The sequence below is a fragment of the Megalobrama amblycephala genome, linkage group LG20 (assembly GCF_018812025.1).
Source record: "Megalobrama amblycephala isolate DHTTF-2021 linkage group LG20, ASM1881202v1, whole genome shotgun sequence".
NCBI classification, from domain to species: domain Eukaryota; kingdom Metazoa; phylum Chordata; class Actinopteri; order Cypriniformes; family Xenocyprididae; genus Megalobrama; species Megalobrama amblycephala.
This window is the reverse complement of record NC_063063.1, coordinates 34,205,740-34,224,394: the sequence shown is the minus strand read 5'-3', so window position 1 is coordinate 34,224,394 and position 18,655 is coordinate 34,205,740. Positions and strand designations below refer to the sequence as shown.

The 18,655-nt window shown below is 38.6% G+C and overlaps 1 protein-coding gene across 2 annotated transcripts; it reads right to left on the bottom strand.

Moving 5' to 3' along the window:
- Nucleotides 1–263: 263 nt before the first annotated feature.
- Nucleotides 264–17,618, bottom strand: LOC125255511 (zinc finger CCHC domain-containing protein 24-like). Of its 2 annotated transcripts, XM_048170814.1 has the most exons (4): nucleotides 17,302–17,618; nucleotides 13,222–13,422; nucleotides 2,553–2,717; nucleotides 264–1,353 (listed from the first exon to the last, which is right to left on the bottom strand). In XM_048170814.1, exons 1-4 carry the CDS (start codon nucleotides 17,497–17,499, stop codon nucleotides 1,240–1,242), a joined length of 678 nt encoding a protein of 225 aa, XP_048026771.1. In that variant the 5' UTR covers nucleotides 17,500–17,618; the 3' UTR covers nucleotides 264–1,239. The 2 variants fall into 2 exon arrangements, with proteins under 2 accessions (XP_048026771.1, XP_048026769.1); XM_048170812.1 differs by lacking the exon at nucleotides 264–1,353 and having other exon boundaries at nucleotides 1,723–2,717.
- Nucleotides 17,619–18,655: the final 1,037 nt, after the last annotated feature.

The following is an 18,655-nucleotide window of genomic DNA, read 5'->3' as shown; positions in this document are numbered from 1 at the left end:
CTGAATCTCGTGTGTGAACTGGATTCACTTCTGGAGTTTGTGCTTCAAACCAGAATTAACTGTGCTGGTGAATCTGGACATGAGTGGAGGATTCTGGGAATAAATGTTTCACCATTTCATCCACTTCAAACCAGTCTTGACGTCGACAGCGGCGAAAATTCAAAACATTCAAACAGCAGTCATAAGAAGAATGAGTTTCTTTACACAGTAAGTGTTCAAATGCCACTGAATATGAGATATTATAAAGTATATTTCACAAAAAAAAGAAAACATGCACAGACTTCATTCAGACCTATTAATACTGTTAATGTTCTGATCTCATGCGGTCACTATTATTCATATTTTACACATAAACAGGCACTTGAGCGAAGCTTCATAAAATCACGATATGTTCTTCAGCGACTTGTGAAGTGTAAAAAATAAGCTATCAAAAGTTCATTAAAGATGAAAAATTCAACAAAAACAACATTATCAAACAGAACCAGCATCAAAATGAGATTTCATAGATATTAAAGCACTGAACAAGAGAAAGACCATCCTGTTCTTATCATAATACAGGAACAATATTAGCCAAAATTAAAAAATGCAAATCTTATGAGGAGTTTTCATTGATCACAACATCCCAATTGATTATCAAAAAACCCAAACAATAAAAAACAAAAAAAATTCCAGGTGTTTCTTCATTATTTTTCTAATCGAAACGCTTATTCACAACAATATTGTTTTAATTAATAATCATTTCATAGGTTTTCCTGTCCTCAATATCACTTTCCATCCTGTTTTATATATATAAAATCACTTTAACAAAATCCAGTTCCTCGATGACATCACCCAACAGGAAGTGACATCATTTTGGAGGGAGCTCAGCAGCAGCGCAAACATCAGTAAGTATATAATGAGCTGATTCTGTGATGTTTAGTGCTGTTTCTTCGAGTCCGTCTGTCACTCGATGACTGACGTCACCTTCATCATCGTTTAATATTCAGTATTGGTTTTTAAAAAGCATCAAAATTAAATGAGTTTTGAAGAGTTTCCATCAGTTCAGATCCATTCGATGCTGTGAATTATTGCCCTGAAATGTGTTTTATTAAAAGCTCCAGAGGAAAACTTCACATGTCAATCACAGCAACTAACCTGATATCAACTAACAGCTACATATATAGGAATCAGTGAATATTGTCCAGCTAAATCAGATTTCAGCACCAGTTATGAGGTGAATGAGGGTGCGGGGGTCAGAGGTCACTGAACTCGACGGCAGTAGTATCCGAGCACCTTACACTTCTCGCAGAGATGCTGAGGATGTTCTTTGCTCTGGTCCGACACGTCCAGGCCGTCAGGTTTCTCCAGAGGACGCTGCCAACGCAGAGGAAACATTCTCAATCCATCCGCTCATCCCCAAATATTTCTCTTAAACAAAGACCTGTAATCCGTCCTCATCTGTCTTTAGTGTGTAATGCTGCTGTTTGAGTTCTTCTCTACATCAGTGTCAGTGTTTCTTCACAATATTCCTCATTTAAATAATTCATATGCAGAATAAAGGGGCGGGGCCTGGTTGAGTTAGTTAGTAGTGTGTTGAAACTGGCGGTTATGGTAAGGGGCGGGGCATTTCCCAAACACCAATCACAACACACTGCTCCAGCCGACCAATCAGAGCACATTGTGCTTTTCAGAAGGAGGGGCTTCATAGAGACAGGAAGTAAACAGAGCGTTACTGACAGACTGGGAAGAGAGGAGCTGCAACAATGAGGAGAAATAATCAACATTCAAGCAGGAAAACCTGCTTCTAGTAGAGCCCAAGACTTTATAAAAGGGCATAATATGGTCTCTTTAAAAATAAATTCCTGATTATTTTAAAAGCCAAAAAGCAGCCATGATGTCCACATAAAAGTGTGCATCTTAAAAACAACATTTACAATACAGAAGAACATCTGGTGAAGATTAAAAGGAAAAAGGGACGTCAGGAGCGTCGCTCTTCATCGAGTGTTTTCTACCAGCTTCAAAACTTCATAACCTGCCAAACATACTGCAAAGAACCTCATGAAAGCTTTATCTTGAGCCAAAAGAGCTCTAGTACATCAGTGTCTGAATGTCTCAGTCGTGAGTTAATCACAAACAGATGCTGTTCAGATGCATTTAGACGTTCTTTTGTGGCTCATTTTGTACAGATGCTTCAATAAAGCAACTCCAGAAAACTTCCAAACATTCACTCTCAGTTCCTGAAGCGTACGCAGTTGTGTTTATATGAACAAGACACAAAACAATCACTTCTTCATCAGCATCTTTGTCTTGATTTCTAGTAAAACAAAATATCTAAACATCCTTAAAGCAAGAAACATTTACTTAGAAAGATTGAAGTCAGATTCTGCTTTAAATTGTGTTAGATTTACACTTTAAAAAACTCACCAGTGGGGTCAACATTAAACTAATGGTAAACCTCATGTAATTTTGCTAAAATATCTTGTTTCGAGGATGTTTAGATATTGTAAGCACAAAACAAAACGTAATCTGATTGTTAAACTGCTGTTTTTCAGTCTAGAAGCGAGCGCGTTCACCTGTTTGTGAGGATAGACGTTGATGTGGCATTTGATGCACTCCTGACCCATGTTAGCCCACGAGTTTCCACTCATCCACTTCCTCTTGCATTTGGGACACTTGTACTCTCCGAAACACCTCTTCTTCCCCTGATACGGCGTCAGACCCTCTCCTTTAGGACGAGCCTGGTAAGAAAACAGTCTTTAGTTCATCTGTAGACTTACAAGCTTTTATTTATTAATACTTTTATTCATCAAGGACACGTTAAACTGATCAAAAGTGACAGTAAAGACATTTCTAATGGTGTAAGTGATTCTATTTCAAATAAATGCTGTTCTTTTGAACTTTCTATTCATCAAAGAATCCTGGAAAATAAAATGTGTCACAGTTTACACAAAATTATGAAGCTGTTTTCAACATTGATAATAATCATGAGTGTTTCTTGAGCAGCAAATCATCATATCAGAATGATTTCTGAAGGATCATGTGACACTGAAGACTGGAGTAATGATGCTGAAAATTCTGAAAAAGAGACTCTTTCAAAAACATTGTAAAAATCATAATTATTCCAAACCTTTAAATGTTAATTTTACTATGTGTCATAGAGGTTTTCAATCTTTAATGTTTTTTGGAACCCCAGTGCTGCATTTGTCAAACTGTTACAGTTTTGTGATGTTGCAGTTCTTAATGGAAACTGTTACAGTGTTACAGTCGTGTTACATCAGAGAAACATTCTGAACTGTGATGCAATTGAAAATGTAACATGTGAAATGTTTCCAGAAGAGGCTCTAACAGTGAATATTAGTGTGTTCTCTGTACTGTTTCAGATTTAAAGGACTGATTTGTTTGGATGAAGCTTCATCACCGAATCTGCGCTGAAGATCAGTGTTTGACCGAGCTCCCGCCGCACTCGCGTGTCTTTAATCTCTCTGCTGTGGTTATTAGGAGCGTTTAGTCACGATGAGTGTGTCCGCGGTTTGCTTTAAACATCTTTCTGAAATCATTCAAGCTGCATTTCTAATGATTCCAGAGCCAGTGTTGTAGTTGAGGACTGATTTGTGTAGGATGTGGGAAGGTTCTGTTTATTGCTCTGTGTGAGTAATATGTGATTTAATCAGACGCATCTGAGCCTCAAACGTCACTGCTGCACCGGCTCCATATGAACCACCTGCTGCTGCTTTACTGATATTTCTTTCAGTCTGAAAATATGCAAGACAACTGCTCTGTGAAGTTGAAGTGTGAGATGTTTGCTTCGTTTGGAGGACGGCCAGCTCCGGCATTGTTGAATTATGATGCAACAGTGACACGAAAGCCGCTGCTTCAGGGAGGAGATGTTGATTCAGTGGTCTGTAATCACAGCTGGAATGTGAGCGTTTGGCTCTGAAATGCTGTTATTCTGACCACCAACAATCTCTGAAGGGTGACTGAATGAAATGAAGATGTTGACAGCCACATGAAAGAGGACGACTGCCTCACGACCGAAGACATCTGTCCATTTCACTATCCTTTAACGCCGGCATGATAGTCTTTTCTTCTCTATTGTGCCGTATATCTGAGTGAAACGCTTCGCAAACAAGAACAAATGTAGGGCGGGGCTTGATTTTGTCTGTGGGGAATTGATTGGATGGTTGTGGTTTGCTATTGGTGGATCTCATGTGAGTGACAGGTTGCCCCGCCCTCATCATCAGAGAAGAGAAGAGATGCTGCAAGAGGAAGATATTCTGATTCAAGATTACCAGGAACATGAATTTAAAACAATAATCATAAATCATTTAGAATAAACTCTGCAATATTCCATAAAAATAAAAATGGTCAATTTTGATTTCATGATGACTCTTTTCCAGTTTACTCCAGTATTCGAGTCACAAATACTAAGAAATGTACTTGTAACTGCATAAAAATCCATGTTTGACCAATGCCCCTAAATGTTTCCCAATGAGACAGACGAGTTTTTAATGTAACAGTATTGTTAAAACGTTGAGGGTTAGTGAGTTCCCAGCATGAACACATTTAAACTGACCCAACAAAGTAGTGTTAATTAGGACAATTTTTAAGAGAGAAACTAAAAATCCGGATGCATCAAATTCTCTTTTTGTACAGTGCAGATGATGGGCTCTGAGAGGGAGAGGCTCCTGTGACCCTCCTACAGATCATCATCCTCATCGAGTCCAGCTGCGGGAGTCTGGCAGAGACGGATCCACATATTAGCAGCTGAAGTCTGAATGCAGTATTATTTACATCACTTGAGGACATTTGTTTTTGGTTTATTAACTTAGTGCAGTCTTGCAAACACTGTAATAATCTCCTCTATCGTTGCTCGTTTTTTCCACAAATGCTCCATCCGCACTCAATCTAGCGTGCAAGGACTTCCCGCCGCACTGCCTCGTTTTCCCAGAGTTCCACAGCGGAGGTTCTCTGCGAGCGGATTGGCTTTCTTCAGCTGTCCTCCATCTGGAGTCCATCAGAGCGATCGGAGCCCACGGCTCTCGTGAGATCCGGCGGAGAACATGTGCTCAGTTATTCCTCCCTAACAGTCCCAATCCTTCCTGCTCTGTTTGCTTTGGCAGAGAGACATTAGAGCGCCGCGCTGATGCAAGAAAGATCTGTGCTTTGATTAGATCATCATTATTAGTGCTGCAGCGTCCTGATGTCAGGAGCTAAAATCACTGTAATCGACTTATGTACTGTGATTTTGTAAGTAAACTTCCCATGATGCATTTCTTAAACCTGCTGCAGTGCACTCTGGGAGTGGCTTTCGACAGAAATCTGATACAGTGTCTGTAATTCAGAGCCATATGTTTAATGTCAGTTTAAGATTTCCCAGCAGCCCTTTTCAAACCCCATCAAATACTGTCCACACCCTCATTAAAACACCCTGAAGAACATGAACATGAGCAAAACTCAGTCATTCAGAGAAAGTAGAAGTTTGGGATCCGTGATGAATAGTTTTGTTCAGCAAGAATGCATTAAATTACATCAAAAAAGACAAATTTGTAAAGATTTCTAATTTCTAATTTCTTTAACTTTCTATTCATCAAAGAATCCTGAAAAATAAAATGTGTCACAGTTTACACATGAAGCTGTTTTCAACATTGATAATAATCATGTTTCTTGAGCATCAAATCATCATATCAGAATGATTTCTGAAGGATCATGTGACACTGAAGACTGGAGTAATGATGCTGAAAACACAGGAATAAATTACACTTTACTATATATTCACATAGAAAACAGCTGATTTACATTGGAATAATATTTCACTCTTTTACTGTATTATACTGTATTTTGTATTTTTAAGTTGGTGCATCAATAAAATTATACTCTATTACACAATATAGGAGAAACCTCCAGGTAAAGAATGTTAAACACATTTTAATAATTCACTGTTATTATGAGATCATGTTTTAAGTCCAGAAAGCACATTTGCTCTAGATGCAGTAAATGGAAACGCCTCACTGCTGGCCGGGATCCAGCCTCAACACTGAGAGTGAGAGCGCACACATTACAGATGGACTTATATATTTTATATATGCTCTTAAACGTCTCTAATAAGACTGTTTTTATAGTTGCACTGGTTTATTTACAGTGGTCCACTTTTTAAGATATTTATAAGGCTATTTTTATGGTGTTGGAAGCCTGACAGTATTTGTAGTACAGTAACGTCTCTGTCAAACACTCACAGATGTCATTCCTGTCCGTCCCACAGCATGAGTGATTTACATTCTCTGAGTTCTGGCTTATATTCACACACACACACACACACACACACACACACACATACACACACAGATGATGTCACATTATTATAATCTGCAGTGTCCAGCGTTTAACACTCACTCTGACTCAATGCTACAGAGATTTGCTTGGTTACTAGTATATTGTTATGTGGTCGCTATAGAGATCTGGATGGTTGCTAGGTGGTTGCTTACGAGCTCAAAAAAAGCCCACCTAAACGTCTCTCTGATATTCTGGTCTCTAGATGTGGTTACACCCAGACGTTTAATCGTTTTTCAGGTGTTTTCTGCCATGGAATAAGAAAATAAAAAAGGTAATTGCAACATTTTATCTCGCAATTCTGACTTTTTTCTCGGAATTATGAGTTCACGTCCCGCAATTATGACATTTTTCTCGGAATTCTGAGTTCACGTCTCGCAATTATGACATTTTTCTCGGAATTCTGAGTTCACGTCTCGCAATTATGACATTTTTCTCGGAATTCTGAGTTCACGTCTCGCAATTATGACATTTTTCTCGGAATTCTGAGTTCACGTCTCGCAATTATGACATTTTTCTCGGAATTCTGAGTTCACGTCTCGCAATTATGACATTTTTCTCGGAATTCTGAGTTCACGTCTCGCAATTATGACATTTTTCTCGGAATTCTGAGTTCATGTCTCGCAATTATGACATTTTTTCTCGGAATTCTGAGTTCACGTCTCGCAATTATGACATTTTTCTCGGAATTCTGAGTTCACGTCTCGCAATTATGACATTTTTCTCGGAATTCTGAGTTCACGTCCCGCAATTTTGACTTTTTTCTCGGAATTATGAGTTCACGTCTCGCAATTATGACATTTTTCTCTGAATTATGAGTTCACGTCTCGCAATTCTGAAATTTTTCTAGGAATTATGAGTTCACGTCCCGCAATTTTGACTTTTTTCTCGGAATTCTGAGTTCACGTCTCGCAATTATGAATTTTTCTCGGAATTCTGAGTTCACGTCTCGCAATTATGACATTTTTCTCGGAATTCTGAGTTCACGTTCCGCAATTTTGACTTTTTTCTCAGAATTATGAGTTCACGTCTCGCAATTCTGACATTTTTCTCGGAATTCTGAGTTCACGTCTCGCAATTCTGAAATTTTTCTAGGAATTCTCAAGTTCACGTCTCGCAATTATGACATTTTTCTCGGAATTATGAGTTCACGTCTCGCAATTATGACTTTTTTCTCGGAATTATGAGTTCACGTCCCGCAATTATGACATTTTTCTCGGAATTCTGAGTTCACGTCTCGCAATTATGACATTTTTCTCGGAATTCTGAGTTCACGTCCCGCAATTTTGACTTTTTTCTCGGAATTATGAGTTCACGTCTCGCAATTATGACATTTTTCTCGGAATTCTGAGTTCACGTCTCGCAATTATGACATTTTTTCTAGGAATTCTGAGTTCACGTCTCGCAATTTTGACTTTTTTCTCGGAATTATGAGTTCACGTCTCGCAATTATGACATTTTTCTCGGAATTCTGAGTTCACGTCTCGCAATTATGACTTTTTTCCAGGAATTCTGAGTTCACGTCTCGCAATTTTGACTTTTTTCTCGGAATTATGAGTTCACGTCTCGCAATTATGACATTTTTCTAGGAATTCTGAGTTCACGTCTCGCAATTTTGACTTTTTTCTCGGAATTATGAGTTCACGTCTCGCAATTATGACATTTTTCTCGGAATTCTGAGTTCACGTCCCGCAATTATGACATTTTTCTCGGAATTCTGAGTTCACGTCTCGCAATTATGACATTTTTCTCGGAATTCTGAGTTCACGTCTCGCAATTATGACATTTTTCTCGGAATTCTGAGTTCACGTCTCGCAATTATGACATTTTTCTCGGAATTCTGAGTTCACGTCTCGCAATTATGACATTTTTCTCGGAATTCTGAGTTCACGTCTCGCAATTATGACATTTTTCTCGAAATTCTGAGTTCACGTCCCGCAATTTTGACTTTTTTCTCAGAATTATGAGTTCACGTCTCGCAATTATGACATTTTTCTCATAATTCTGAGTTCACGTCTCGCAATTCTGAAATTTTTCTCGGAATTCTGAGTTCACGTCCCGCAATTTTGACTTTTTTCTCGGAATTATGAGTTCACGTCTCGCAATTATGACATTTTTCTCGGAATTCTGAGTTCACGTCTCGCAATTCTGAAATTTTTCTAGGAATTCTCAGTTCATGTCTCGCAATTATGACTTTTTTCTCGGAATTATGAGTTCACGTCCCGCAATTTTGACTTTTTTCTCGGAATTATGAGTTCACGTCTCGCAATTCTGAAATTTTTCTAGGAATTCTCAGTTCATGTCTCGCAATTATGACTTTTTTCTCTGAATTATGAGTTCACATCCCGCAATTCTGACATTTTTCTCGGAATTCTGAGTTCACGTCCCGCAATTTTGACTTTTTTCTCGGAATTCTGAGTTCACGTCTCGCAATTATGACATTTTTCTCGGAATTATGAGTTCACGTCTCGCAATTATGACTTTTTTCTCGGAATTATGAGTTCACGTCCCGCAATTTTGACTTTTTTCTCGGAATTCTGAGTTCACGTCTCGCAATTATGACATTTTTCTCGGAATTCTGAGTTCACGTTCCGCAATTTTGACTTTTTTCTCAGAATTATGAGTTCACGTCTCGCAATTCTGACATTTTTCTCGGAATTCTGAGTTCACGTCTCGCAATTCTGAAATTTTTCTAGGAATTCTCAAGTTCACGTCTCGCAATTATGACATTTTTCTCGGAATTATGAGTTCACGTCTCGCAATTATGACTTTTTTCTCGGAATTATGAGTTCACGTCCCGCAATTATGACATTTTTCTCGGAATTCTGAGTTCACGTCTCGCAATTATGACATTTTTCTCGGAATTCTGAGTTCACGTCCCGCAATTTTGACTTTTTTCTCGGAATTATGAGTTCACGTCTCGCAATTATGACATTTTTCTCGGAATTCTGAGTTCACGTCTCGCAATTATGACATTTTTCTAGGAATTCTGAGTTCACGTCTCGCAATTTTGACTTTTTTCTCGGAATTATGAGTTCACGTCTCGCAATTATGACATTTTTCTCGGAATTCTGAGTTCACGTCTCGCAATTATGACTTTTTTCCAGGAATTCTGAGTTCACGTCTCGCAATTTTGACTTTTTTCTCGGAATTATGAGTTCACGTCTCGCAATTATGACATTTTTCTAGGAATTCTGAGTTCACGTCTCGCAATTTTGACTTTTTTCTCGGAATTATGAGTTCACGTCTCGCAATTATGACATTTTTCTCGGAATTCTGAGTTCACGTCCCGCAATTATGACATTTTTCTCGGAATTCTGAGTTCACGTCTCGCAATTATGACATTTTTCTCGGAATTCTGAGTTCACGTCTCGCAATTATGACATTTTTCTCGGAATTCTGAGTTCACGTCTCGCAATTATGACATTTTTCTCGGAATTCTGAGTTCACGTCTCGCAATTATGACATTTTTCTCGGAATTCTGAGTTCACGTCTCGCAATTATGACATTTTTCTCGAAATTCTGAGTTCACGTCCCGCAATTTTGACTTTTTTCTCAGAATTATGAGTTCACGTCTCGCAATTATGACATTTTTCTCATAATTCTGAGTTCACGTCTCGCAATTCTGAAATTTTTCTCGGAATTCTGAGTTCACGTCCCGCAATTTTGACTTTTTTCTCGGAATTATGAGTTCACGTCTCGCAATTATGACATTTTTCTCGGAATTCTGAGTTCACGTCTCGCAATTCTGAAATTTTTCTAGGAATTCTCAGTTCATGTCTCGCAATTATGACTTTTTTCTCGGAATTATGAGTTCACGTCCCGCAATTTTGACTTTTTTCTCGGAATTATGAGTTCACGTCTCGCAATTCTGAAATTTTTCTAGGAATTCTCAGTTCATGTCTCGCAATTATGACTTTTTTCTCTGAATTATGAGTTCACATCCCGCAATTCTGACATTTTTCTCGGAATTCTGAGTTCACGTCCCGCAATTTTGACTTTTTTCTCGGAATTCTGAGTTCACGTCTCGCAATTATGACATTTTTCTCGGAATTATGAGTTCACGTCTCGCAATTATGACTTTTTTCTCGGAATTATGAGTTCACGTCTCGCAATTATGACATTTTTCTCGGAATTATGAGTTCACGTCGCGCAATTATGACATTTTTCTCGGAATTCTGAGTTTACATCTCGCAATTTTGACTTTTTTCTCGGAATTATGAGTTCACGTCCCACAATTTTGACTTTTTCTCGGAATTCTGAGTTCACGTCTCGCAATTATGACATTTTTCTCAGAATTCTGAGTTCACGTCCCGCAATTATGACATTTTTCTCGGAATTATGAGTTCACGTCTCGCAATTATGACATTTTTCTCGGAATTCTGAGTTCATGTCCCGCAATTATGACATTTTTCTCGGAATTCTGAGTTTACGTCTCGCAATTATGACTTTATGATGTTATTTTCCCGCCACAGAGTAAAAAATATAAAAAAAGTAATTGTAAAATATTAATATTATTGATATTATTTTTTATGTTATTATTTACATTTCTAGCTATAAATATGCCTACATAAGTTTAACTCAATGAAACTTTACGTTAAACGAGGAACCTGATCATAGAAGAAGTTGCATGATATTATAATTTACATTCTGAATGATTTTGGAACAACACAACGCATTAAAATTGTGCTAAGTGTTGAAATGTGAAGTGAAAGCCAATTGAAGTGTGAAGTATGTTTCTAATTCAATTTTGAGGATCAGTGTCTCGACTATCTGCACAAACAACAGATGTCTTCAGCGCTTTAAAGTTGTTCAGGTAAATTTGATAACTGTGGGGAAAGAAGATACTGGATTACAGGATTACTGATGAAATATAACATACTGGTGGAAGGTCACGAGAGAGTTTACTCGTTCCTTTAATGAGGGACAGATCTGTGTCAGAGTATTGTACTGTCCAAAACCAACACTTCAGATTGTCAATAGTCAAGTCAAGTCACCTTTATTTATATAGCACATTTTACAATGCAGATTGTGTCAAAGCAGCTTTACAGTGATAACTGGTATATATTTTTGGCTGCACTGCAGCTCTTAAAGAATAGTGTCAATGCAGTCAGATCAAAGCACTGTTGAATATCAAATGTCAAGTCAAATGTCAAGTGTCCCCAACTAATCCTAGAGCTAAAATGAAGCTGATGGTTGCTAGGATGTTGCTAGGCAGTTGCTAAAGTATTCTGGGTGGAACCTAGGTGTTCTGGGTGGTTGTGAGGTGGTTGCTATACAGTTGCCAAGGTGGTTGCTATGCTGTTGCTAGGGTGTTCTGGGTGGTTGCTAGAATGTTGATATTAAGTTGCTAGGGTGTTCTGTTTGGTTTCAAGGCAGTTACTAGGTAGTTGCTGTGGAGATTGCTAAGATATTCTGAGTGGTTGCTAGGGTGTTCTTAGTGGTTGCTAGGTATTTGATATGCAGTTGCTAGGGTGGTTGCTATGGTGTTATGAATGGTTGCTAGGTGGTTGCTTGGATGTTGATATTCAGTTTCTAGGGTGTTCTATTTGGTTCCTAGACAGTTGCTAGGGTGTTGCTATAGAGGTTGCTAAGCTGTTCTGAGTGGTTGTTAGAGTGTTCTGGGTGGTTGCTAGGTAATTGCTAGGGTGGTTGCTATGGTATTCTGGATTGTTGCTAGGATGTTGATATGCAGTTTCTAGGGTGTTCTATTTGGTTCCTAGACAGTTGCTAGGGTGTTGCTATAGAGGTTGCTAAGCTGTTCTGAGTGGTTGTTAGAGTGTTCTGGGTGGTTGCTAGGTAATTGCTAGGGTGGTTGCTATGGTATTCTGGATTGTTGCTAGGATGTTGATATGCAGTTTCTAGGGTGTTCTGTTTGGTCGCTAGACAGTTGCTAGGTTGTTGCTAGGTTGTTGCTATGCAGGTTGCTAAGCTGTTCTGAATGGTTGCTAGGTAGTTTTTATGCAGTTGCAAAGGTGGTTGCTGTGGTGTTCTGGATTGTTGCTAGGATAATCATATGCAATATCTAGGGTGTTCTGTTTGTTTGCTAGACAGTTGGTAGGGTGTTGCTAGGGTGTTCTGGGGGGATGCTTGATTGTTCATATGCCATTTCTAGGGTGTTCTGGGTGGTTGCTTAAGTGTTTCTAGGTGGTTGCTATGCAGTTGCAAGGGTGTTCTGCATGGTTGCTAGGTGGTTGCTAGGGGGTTCTGTATGGTTGCTAGAGTGTTGCAGAAAAACAGAGAAATAGCTGTAAATGTGTGCAGAACATGCAGATCTACTCATTTAGTGTCTCAGTTCAAACTGTTAATATTTTCTAAAGATTTGATGTCATGAATCTCACAAACTTTGTCAAAACAAGTTCTTCTTCTGGAGTTTTTTCCATATGTTTTAAAATAAAGGTGTTTTGAGCACTAAGGAACATGATCTGATAATCTTGACCTAAAGCAGGAATCGTCGTGTAACTCAGATTCAGATCACATTATAAAGTGACGGACGTTTTCAGCTCTAGTTATCGTCTCCTCTTTCATCTCATCTGAGAATAATTAAAATGCTGAGATCTAAATCACTTCATCTTTGTAATAAGAGGTTTCCCCTCCGTTTCATGAGACGCCGCGTGTGTTCGGCTGAATCTGGTGTGAAGGGGACTTCCTCTCATCTATGACAGCCGATGATGTCATGAAAGGCGAGGAACTGTATCATCTTTCATAAACACAGAAGGTTCATCTGGCGCTCATTACAGCTGCTCATGGGTGGGGTGCTGGTCTGATGCAATGGATTGTGGGTAACATTTTACAATGCAGGTCAGTCACAGAAAATAATTTCCAGATAATCACACCAGTAGAATCGCAGAGCAACAGATCCTATAATATGGTTTTAATTTGAATAAGCTGATGTGTGAGCTCAGGTGTGTTTACCTGCGGACAGTCTTTGATGTAGTGGCCCTTGTTGAAGCACAGGTGGCACAGGTAGTTGGCTGGAGGCTTCTTGTACAGTTTTCTGGGTTCAGAGGCGAGCGAGAGCTCAGAGAAGCTGTCCGTCAGTAAGCTCAGACCCTCCACGATGTCGTTCAGAGAGCCGTAGGGAGACGAGCCCTGATATACGCTGCTGCACAGAGTCTGAAGAGAGAGGAACATGTGAAACGTTCAATGAAATATAATAGGCATCGTTACATTTAGATTATATATGAAATATAATAGAATGTTTGCATTCTGTGGCTCAAACAGTAGCGCATAGTGCAAGCAACTCAAAGATCAAGGTTTGATTCCCAGGGAATGCATGAACTGAACAGTGTTATTTTAGTATCATCGACAGTTTTTGGTAATATTTTGATTTTATTTCTGTTTTCACTTTAATTTTAGGTAAAGTATTTTTTATAATTTTTTTTTTTTTTATTGTTTTTATTTATTTATTTTTTAATTTGTCTATATAGTTTTCATTATTTTTATTTATAAGTTTTAGTTTATTTGGTTATTGTTATTACATGAAATAAAATAAGTTTTAGTATTTTATTTCAGTTAATGCTTATTTTATTTCAGGAAATAAATACTTTTTTATGGTTTAGCTTTAGTTAACGATAATAACCCTATTTTGAATGCAATGTAAGTCACTTTGGATAGATGTATTTACATTTAATATTCTTAATTTCTTTTTGTTTAATTCCTTTTTTATTCCGTCCTTATTCATTATGTACATTTTATTATTTCTAATATTTACTTTATTTTTTCTAACATGCCAGTAGGTGTCAGACCACTGTTGTTTGGCTTGATTAGAAAGACGCATAAGAACATACTATTTAACATTTTTAATGTTTATATTTTGTCAGAATCAGAGAGTTGTTGATATTTAAAATAACATAAAAATATATGTTTCCTCTCTGTCTTTTAAAACACGCTCTAATTGATTGTTGGTGATTTTTTCCTGTGGTTTTGATGATCCGTGTGAGAGGGAATGTTCCGTTTTCCTCAGGAAGACAGACTTTGCCATATGATTCTCCGATCCCTTTTCCTCAGTCTATCTCAGGAGATGCTCCATGTGAGGAAACAGAAGGTTTATGTGCGGAATGGAATATTAGCAGAATGCTTACCTCATACTGAGCGGTTTATACTCTATACTAGTTTTTTTAAAGAAGCATGTTTAAATAGTATGCAACATAAACATTTAAAGATATATTTGCATTATATAAAAGTAGTGAGCTACATTATGAGCATGTGTAATTCTGCAGTTTGAAACACACGCATCAGATACACTACAGTTATCATATCTCATATCACTGCAAATTCTGCTCCAGAACGTTGATTTTATGCACCTATAGTAAGAATGCTGAGCTCAGATGTTTTTCCACATTGCAAACGTGGAACCAAACCACTAAAGTTTCAAATCTCTTCAGCCAAACCTGTGTTTTTTCATTCAGTGCTTTCTAAAGCCAAAGTAAGGGATAATTCATTACATACATTTGCAATAAAGGGATGCCGTGTTTGAATGATGAAATCAGATTTTTTTTGTCATTGTGTTCATGCACCAGATTATTCAAAATAGTACGTTTTTGTAACTTAAAGGGCTGTGATGTATTTATCATGAGGTTATTTTACAGTAAGCTGGTCATTTGCAGAGTAATTTAACTAAACGGCTCAGTAAGGAGCAGCTGAACTCTTCAGGTCGACCCGAGTCTCCACAGTTTCCCCTCCGATACGCACCAGTTAAGCCCGAGCCAGAGGTGCATTGTGGGAGAACTTGCACACTGTCCGGCACAGCTGGACCCAAATGAAACCAGCCAATCAGGACCATTTCTCACCCCTTCTCTGCACAAATACACATGATGTGCTTGTTAAGCCAAAAATCACCCACTCAGAGGATGAATCGAAGAAAATTATTTCATTCCTTTATTTGTGGGCGACGCTCGAATTTTCATGCTAGTTTTCTAATGCGTTCAGTTCTGCAGGACTAGATTATATTCCTGTAACTACAGCGAGATCACATGCATCTGTCTGAACATGTGATTTTATACAAACATCATGTCACTATGGAAACACGTTCTAATTTCCACCTTGACGCGGTCAAACTGTGCGCGCGTCAAATTTCACACGTCTGACACCTTCGGCCTTCCATACGGCACTGAAGACTGACTCCGGCACACAACAACAGATAGACAGATAGATAGAAACAGATAGATAGATAGATAGATAGATAGATAGATAGATAGATAGATAGATAGATAGATAGATAGATAGATAGATAGATAGATAGATAGATAGATAGATAGATAGATACAAACCCAATTCCAAAAAAGTTGGGACACTGTACAAATTGTGAATAAAAACAGAATGCAATGATGTGGAAGTTTCAAATTTCAATATTTTATTCAGAATACAACATAGATGACATATCAAATAGTTAAACTGAGAAAATGTATCATTTTAAGGGAAAAATAAGTTGATTTTAAATTTCATGGCATCAACACATCTCAAAAAAGTTGGGACAAGGCCATGTTTACCACTGTGTGGCATCCCCTCTTCTTTTTATAACAGTCTGCAAATGTCTGGGGACTGAGGAGACAAGTTGCTCAAGTTTAGGAATAGGAATGTTGTCCCATTCTTGTCTAATACAGGCTTCTAGTTGCTCAACTGTCTTAGGTCTTCTTTGTCGCATCTTCCTCTTTATGATGCGCCAAATGTTTTCTATGGGTGAAAGATCTGGACTGCAGGCTGGCCGTTTCAGTACCCGGATCCTCCTTCTACGCAGCCATGATGTTGTAATTGATGCAGTATGTGGTCTGGCATTGTCATGTTGGAAAATGCAAGGTCTTCCCTGAAAGAGACGATGTCTGGATGGGAGCATATGTTGTTCTAGAACTTGGATATACCTTTCAGCATTGATGGTGCCTTTCCAGATGTGTAAGCTGCCCATGCCACACGCACTCATGCAACCCCATACCATCAGAGATGCAGGCTTCTGAACTGAGCGCTGATAACAACTTGGGTTGTCCTTGTCCTCTTTAGTCCGGATGACATGGCGTCCCAGTTTTCCAAAAAGAACTTCAAATTTTGATTCGTCTGACCACAGAACAGTTTTCCACTTTGCCACAGTCCATTTTAAATGAGCCTTGGCCCAGAGAAAACGCCTGCGCTTCTGGATCATGTTTAGATATGGCTTCTTTTTTGACCTATAGAGTTTTAGCCGGCAGCGGCGAATGGCACGGTGGATTGTGTTCACCGACAATGTTTTCTGGAAGTATTCCTGAGCCCATGTTGTGATTTCCATTACAGTAGCATTCCTGTATGTGATGCAGTGCCGTCTAAGGGCCCGAAGATCATGGGCATCCAGTATGGTTTTCCGGCCTTGACCCTTACGCACAGAGATTGTTCCAGATTCTCTGAATCTTTGGATGATATTATGCACTGTAGATGATGATAACTTCAAACTCTTTGCAATTTTTCTCTGAGAAACTCCTTTCTGATATTGCTCCACTATTTTTCGCCGCAGCATTGGGGGAATTGGTGATCCTCTGCCCATCTTGACTTCTGAGAGACACTGCCACTCTGAGAGGCTCTTTTTATACCCAATCATGTTGCCAATTGACCTAATAAGTTGCAAACTGGTCCTCCAGCTGTTCCTTATATGTACATTTAACTTTTCCGGCCTCTTATCGCTACCTGTCCCAACTTTTTTGGAATGTGTAGCTCTCATGAAATCCAAAATGAGCCAATATTTCGCATGACATTTCAAAATGTCTCACTTTCAACATTTGATATGTTATCTATATTCTATTGTGAATAAAATATAAGTTTATGAGATTTGTAAATTATTGCATTCATTTTTTATTCACAATTTGTACAGTGTCCCAACTTTTTTGGAATCGGGTTTGTAGATAGATAGAACGATAGATAGATAGATAGATAGATAGATAGATAGATAGATAGATAGATAGATAGATAGATAGATAGATAGATAGATAGATAGATAGATAGATAGATAGATGGGTGTCGTGACGTCATCACCTCTCTGCGCTCGTAAATGAAGCTGCTGATGATGTCGCTGCTGAAATGCGCGTTCACATCCTCCGGCGCGGGTCCGCGGCTGTAGTGCCCGTCAGATGCCGGGAGCGCGTCAGAAGCGGCATTGCTCCGCGACTCCTGCAGCGACAGATAAACCCAGTTCAGAAGTTGCGCGGGCTCTAGAGCTGGACCCGAACTCATCTTCCTGACGGGGAATCCAGCGGGCTCGGGTCACATTGATGCGGAATGACGGGACGGGACAGTTCTCGCTCTGAGGAGGAAAGTTTAACCGCAGATTCACCAATCATATGCGCTGGACGGCTGGCTGATGCATATTCATGAGCTGTGGCGCCGCCATTGGAAGGTTACCAAGAAACGTCAACAGATCATAATTAATATTCAAATACACGCGCTTCCCCAAATAAATCCCATCTGAAATGATACAATCAAAGTAAATACTTTACATTAAATCAGTTTATATTGAAGAATATGAAGAGCATCTAAACCTGTGCTAGAACTTGATTATGAGGGATGTTACAAACTTATACTGACATGATTATCAAATTATAATTATAAACAGTAAGTTAAAAGTCAACCCGGACTCAGTGTGTGGAGATCACATGATCAGAAGCAGATTGTGCCCTCTGCTGGTCATGTGACTCCATTACAGGCTGAAACTGCTGTAGGAGTGTCTTTGGGTGTGTTTTTGCTTTATCCAGTGTTTATATTCACATTACATACTATTATATAAATATATACTTAACATATAATACATATAAATAGTATTTCCTAATAAGAAACATGGAAGAATTAAAGAATTTCCGACTTAAAATGCATGATTTATGGATGGTTATGGGTTTTATGAGTATCATAGGTTGCTAGTATCATATATGCCTCTTCTAACCCTAGTTAAGATGTACTTTCATTGTCTTTTTAAGGTTATTTTTATATTACTTACCTATATAACTATATGGATGTGATCCTTTTTTAAAAGTTGTCTTCTTATTGTGTTATTGTTTGTACAGCATATGGTCAACGTTAGGGTTGTTTTATTCAGTGCTTTATCAATAAATTTGAATTTGAATGAGAGTCAGGGCAAGCCTTGGAATTTCTTAGAAATGGTGTTTCCCTCCCTTATCTGGAAGCTGATGACGTTCATTCACCTGTCGGGACGCACCTGATGCAAACGTGACCAGTTTTTCCACTGTTTGCTTCTGAAGCCAAACCCTTTCATTTCTGAACACGTTCATCCATACGGGTGGAAGGCCGGGACAGACAGGAGGAAGGGAAGCGTCTGTTGTTTCCATGCAAATGATTTGTTTGTTCATACTGTAGAACTGCCTGATCACCAGCGTTC